General features: G+C 39.2%; 1 protein-coding gene across 1 annotated transcript; it reads left to right on the top strand.

Moving 5' to 3' along the window:
* The first annotated feature begins 221 nt into the window (after nucleotides 1-221).
* Nucleotides 222-6,101, top strand: rrp8 (ribosomal RNA processing 8). Its single transcript, XM_042415118.1, has 8 exons — nucleotides 222-431; nucleotides 553-670; nucleotides 1,674-1,935; nucleotides 2,752-3,634; nucleotides 4,799-4,928; nucleotides 5,020-5,126; nucleotides 5,218-5,314; nucleotides 5,946-6,101. Exons 2-8 carry the CDS (start codon nucleotides 566-568, stop codon nucleotides 6,057-6,059), a joined length of 1,698 nt encoding a protein of 565 aa, XP_042271052.1. The 5' UTR covers nucleotides 222-431; nucleotides 553-565; the 3' UTR covers nucleotides 6,060-6,101.
* The last annotated feature ends 27 nt before the right edge of the window (nucleotides 6,102-6,128 follow it).

Here is a 6,128-nt window from a genome sequence, read left to right as displayed (position 1 = left end):
ATAATAATAATAATAATAATAATAATAATAATAATAATAATAATAATATAGTTCTTAGTAGTATCATGGTTTAAGTTATATAAATGATAGTTTTCAATGAAATGAACAAACCCTGAATAAAAACAGAAAATTGTGGCGCATCTCTCCTTTATATTTGTAGTTTCCATCAGCTCCACGAAAAACTTCATGTCCCATACGCCTCTGACGTGCTTGCGTCATCAACATGCGCACGTAGCTCTGTTTTGCTTCCTTCGCGCACATGAAACAACCCAACGTGGCTTGTGCGAGTTACTAGAAATTCCTGCAGTAATGTCAAAATCACTGAAGTTAAATGTTCACTGAAGAAAACATTTTTTATAAAACACCACCTGCAGCTAAACGAGCCGTTTAGCACGTGAATCAACTGGTTTAGTCGCCTCAGGGTCTGACTGGTGAGTAGCTGAATTAAGTTAGCTGTTAGCGTGTTGATAGTAAAGCATGTACTCTGACAGGGGTTTCTCAACATCTGTCAAACATGTATTACTTACATATGTGTGTGTATGTTCTCTACAGTTCTCGGGCAATCATGTTTAATGAAGATGAAGACTGGAATGACGAACCAGACGCTCAAATCCTGAGTAAAACTGTCCTCAAAAACACTCAGAAGGAGAACAGCAGCACCAATGTCAAGGTATCTATAAAAATGAGTTTAGTTACCTGCTGCAGGAAGGTTGTATTGATATCAAGGCTGCGCAGTTTATCCATACTATCTATGATTTAAACATAATGGCTTTATTTAGTGTTCTTAGTTGTACAAATCCACAATACAATCAAGATTTCTGTCAGAAATGTGTTCGTGAATCAATTCTAGTCTGTGATGGAGAGTCAGACTATTTAACAGCTGATTGTTTGTGACCAAGTTTTTATTGAAAATGTTCCGTCCCAGGGAATAGACAGACATGGAAACATTTCATGTGCTGCAGTTACATAGAATACATAGATTACCAAAGACTGAATTAACAGACATTAACATACATTCAGATAGAAAAGTGCAGATATACGAATATATGACTGTGCAGAAGTATTACGCACTGAAAGTAAAATGAGGATGCTTTCAAAAATAATGCCATGAATAGTTTTTATTTATCAATTAACCACGCTTTGCCTTCTTTCGATTTAGGTGTCTCAGTTACTTCTGTCTCTTCATGTAATCCCAGACTGACTCCATGATGTTGAGATCAGGGCTCTGTGGGGACTATACCATCTGTTGCAGGACTCCTTGTTCTTTTTGTCACTGAAGATAGTTCTTAATGACTCTGGTTGTATGTTCGGGGTCATGCTGCTAAATAAATTTGGGACCAATCAGACGCCTCCCTGATGGTATTGCATGATGGATAAGAATGTAAACATCTAAAGTGCCTGAAACTTGCACAGATGTAAAAGTGTTACTTTCCAAAGCTAATTTAGCACCATAACAACTAAAATCCAATCCAAAACACTTGAAAACACTAAAAACTAGTCAATGCAGTTTTTAACACATGAAGTCACATAAAAAATGAGAGTGACACCACATCAATATTGGATGGTCCTCTGCCTATTTGTATACAGTATTGCTGTATTTCACAGTCCAACATTAGGCCACGCATTTCAGCTAAAAGTCTAATTATATAAACATCTTATATTCCTCTTATCAGTCAAAGGTTGTTGGAAAAAAGAGCCTGCTGCGGACCCTGCAGACACTGGGATCAGTACCTGAGTGGAAGAGCGACGACCGTCAGCAGGACAGCGACAGTGAGACGGAAACAGCCCCAACACACAGTAAGAAGAAGAAGAAAAGAAGGAAAAAGAGAAAACATGCAGCAACATCAGGAGAGCAGGAGGAGAACGGTGACTTAGATCATTGCGTCACGGAGGAGAAAACTGAAACAAAGAAAAGAAAGAAAGACAAGAAATTTGGTGAGTAACAAACTGGGTGATGGAGCACATCTTCATGTGTACAGTCAGTGTTACTATGAGAAATTATGAATCAGATAAAAGATCTGCACTCTGCACTGCTGTAAATGGTTCCTATAAATTTAACGGAACACATTTTGATCTCACAGAGATCTTTTTTATGCCTCCACGCTGGCGAGAGCCGTGGCCGAAGGCATTTGGTTTTCGATTGTCCGTCCGTCGGTCCCATTCTTGTGAACGCGATGTCTCAGGAACACATTGAGGGAATTTTTTCAGATTTGGTACAAAGAGTCCACTTGGACTCAAGGATGAACTGATTGGATTTTGGTGGTCAAAGGTCAAGGTCACTGTGACCAAAATACGTTTTTGTCTGTAATTGAAGACGTCATATGACAAAGTTTCACACAAATGTCTAACAGGATAAAATGATGAAGCTGATCTTGAGCTTCAGGTGATTATCATAGCACCATGTGACAAAGCTCTCTATCAGTCCTCTGTACTCCTCTGTGAAAATAGTCTCTAAGATCATTTCTATTTCGCCAAAAAATACACTTAATACCTTTTTTTAAAATTCTTTCAAAGTCTTCACTACAAATATTATATGAGTCTGAACAGACATGGATGTAAACTGCAACTTAACCGGTTGGTGGAGGCATGCAACCGCAAGGCAGTATTTCTAATTTTAAATTTGCGCTGATGTTTTGTCCATTTTTTCCCCTGAAGTCAAATATTTTTTAATCTAAAAGTGTTTGGATACGCTGACTCTTCTCTCTGGTTCACTGCGTGAAGTTTATAAGTTGTGTTCTTTCTTTCTAATAGGGGCCCCGAAGGCAAAAACCACATCTGCAGACGAGGCAAATGGAGAAGCAATCATAAAATCTGCAGACAAACCGGAGAACAAAGACAAACTAAGCAGAAAGCAGTGGAAAAGCAAAATGAAGAACAAAAGGAAATGTAAAAATAAATACCGGCAGAATAAGCCTGACGAGGAAGTAAACAAAGCAGAATCTGCAGATAAACAAACACCAAAGGAAGAAGTTACACCAGATTCATATAGCGACAACAGAAACAGTGAAAAAACACCGACCCAGACAGAAACCCAGAAACAGAAAACAGGGAAGACACGTAAACCACAGAAAAGGAAAAACACCGAAGAGGAGACTGACATATGTGGCACATCAGAAGCACAAACACGCATAGAAGAAAAGCAGCTGACTGAAAAAGAGAAAAAAACAAAGAGCAGCAATATTGGAAAGGGTGCAACTGAATCTTTTAATAACATAACAGAACAGAAAGTGGAAATCAAAAATGAGCAGCAGCACCAATCGCCCGCAAAAAAACTGAAACCTGAGCTGAGCAAAGAACAGAGTGTGAAAAGAGAGCAGCTGCGTAAACTTCTCAACAGCCAGGAAACGAAGCAGCGAGAGAGTCCCGCGGAGCAGAAAGAGGAGCCGATAGCACCGGAGGAAGAGGTGAAACAGGACCGCTCTTCCTCCCTCAGGTTCCGCATGGAGCAGCGCTTGGAGTCTGCTCGTTTCCGCTACATTAATGAAGTTTTGTACAGCACGTCCAGCGGCGAGGCAAAGCGTATGTTCCACCAGGATCCGCAGGCGTTCTCAATTTACCACAGGGGATACACGGCACAGGTTGAGAGGTGGCCAGCCAACCCTGTGGATGCAATCATCTCTTACATTAAGCAAAAGTGAGATATCTGAAAGTCACTGTGATATGTTGCATAAAATTTATATTTTCGATTGCTTAAGGTTCTTTGAGGAATGAGGTAGAGATATTTTATTTCTCAGTTCATAAAATCAAGAAAAAAGTTTAAATTTGAGCATAGAAGTTCATTTATGACCTTTGGGAACAGAAAAAGAAAAAAAAAACAAACTCAAAGATCCACTTACTAGGTTTTTTGAGCTTTCCACTGCACCCCATGGTCTTCTTCAACGAAAGGAACCAGCTCAGGTGTCCATACATGACCAAAATGTCAAACTTTGGTCACTTGATAACAAGTAATTAAAGTCTCACACTTACATGTTGGCAATGTTAGGACACCTGAGCTAGTTGTATTCATTGAAGGAGACCATGAGGTGTGGTTGAAAGCTCTTAAAAGCCAGTAAGTAGACCTTTGAGCTTAGATTATGCTGGTACACCTAAAATTTGCAAGTGTGAAATTAAGAGTTGAAACATTTCTACTGCTAGTATGCCTGGAAGTGTTTCTGAACACCTTGCATTTTCATCTCATTTTATGGCGTCATAAAGCGGCACATAGATCGTGACAAAAATAAGAAAAGACACAAAATGCCAATAAATATAAGTTACTGATTGTAATATAGGAAATAAACTGCAAGGTAACTTCAGATATGAATATACAATCAGCTCCTCTGGCACCTCAAAGACAACATGAGTAGACACAGTAACTGACACAGCACACACACACAAGCAGACAGGGGCCGTCACTATGGTAACATTTAATTTAACATATAAATTACCCATTTAGAATGATTTCTTACCAGCATGCTGTATCTAAGGAAAACAAAAGCAGTACTTTAAAACACAAACGTAAAAGAAAATAATTATAGTACACCAGCTCAATAATTGATTTTAAACAGAGCCCTTTGCATTCATAAACAGTGTGTTGCCTAGTTACACCTCTAGAAGTGCAAGTTAAATCTCAGCCCTCTCCCAAGCCGTTAACAAGTCCATCTCTGCACAGTGGACGTTTAATGAATTCTTCATCAGGCTGTTGTGAAAAGATGTTTGATGGTGTTATGAGCTGGTTGTGTGTAGATAATAGCTGGCTTTTTATTTAAGGGTGAAAGTGCACTATCCTCTGATTTAAAACACGTCCACTGATTTGTTTCAGACCTGCCTCTCAAGTTGTTGCAGACTTCGGCTGTGGCGACTGCAAGATCGCCCGCAGTGTGAAGAACAAAGTGCACAGCTTCGATTTGGCAGCCGCCTGTGATCTTGTTACAGTGTGTGATATGGCCAACGTGAGTGTGTGTTGTAGTTTTTTTTTCTATCTTCTAATGAGTGTACACAACCTCTGTGATGAAATGAAACTCTGTCTCTCTGTTCCCGCAGGTCCCACTTAGAGACAGGTCTGTGGACATCGCTGTGTTCTGCCTTTCTCTCATGGGGACCAACCTGGCAGATTTTCTGGCAGAGGCCAATCGTGTCTTAAAGATGGGGTAAAAGATGTAATATTGATTCAGTATAGGTGTGTTTAGTTTTGTATATATCATTGTATGTTTGTGTAACTGTTCTGCGCAATTATCGTAGGGGTGTCCTTCAAATAGCAGAAGTGGCGAGTAGATTCGACAACGTGCGCAGCTTCACCACTGCACTGGCAAATCTGGGATTCAAGTTGGTGTCCAAGGTGAGGAAATATACAATATGACATGTCAGTGACCATGTTTACAGGCACTAAAAATTACTTTATTTGTTAACCAAAAATACCTTTATTAATATTAAACATCTTAATTTTTTGATTTTGTTTCCAGCTGGATAATCTTGATTTAAAAAAAGGTATAATACAACAACATTTTATATGATTAGAAATAACGTATCATTTATTTCTTCTTTTAAGAGGTCAGTTGCTCAAAGAGAGAGTTAGTAGCTGGCATTACACCTTTTGTCATTTATAGCATGTGGCTGCTGTGGGCAGGAAACCTCAGGTAAATGAGAATACTCAGTAAGCTGGTTTATTCTTGACAAGGAAACACAGTTAGATGCATCAAAGGTTCATGTAAACAACTCAAATCTAAATAAGACTTGAACCTCACTGGGGCCCGAGAACACAGTACCGACCCCGAAATTTGTTTCTGTCATGCCTCCATTTGTAAGCTGAAGCATTTCTCACAAGTCAGATTCATATGCCTTTTTCACAGCAGACATGCACAGGTAGAACTAATAACATGTATCGCGACCCAGTGTGGGCACCACTATTCTCACCTGTATTTGTATGTAATCAGTGTTTAATTTTGTGTTTCTATGTGCTTTTTATTTAGGATACAGAGAACAGTCATTTCTACTCCTTTGAATGTGTGAAGACGGCAGATGCTCCAGAAAATGTCAAGAAATTTGGACTGCAGCTCAAACCCTGTTTGTACAAGAAGAGATGAGCACTTGAAAGGACTTCATAAAATTGTCTGTGTGATATTTTATCTCACATATTTTTTCTTTTGGGATCA

Source organism: Thunnus maccoyii, chromosome 6, assembly GCF_910596095.1.
Source record: "Thunnus maccoyii chromosome 6, fThuMac1.1, whole genome shotgun sequence".
NCBI lineage: Eukaryota > Metazoa > Chordata > Actinopteri > Scombriformes > Scombridae > Thunnus > Thunnus maccoyii.
Note: the sequence above shows the minus strand (reverse complement) of the source record. Positions and strands in the feature narration are given on the sequence as shown.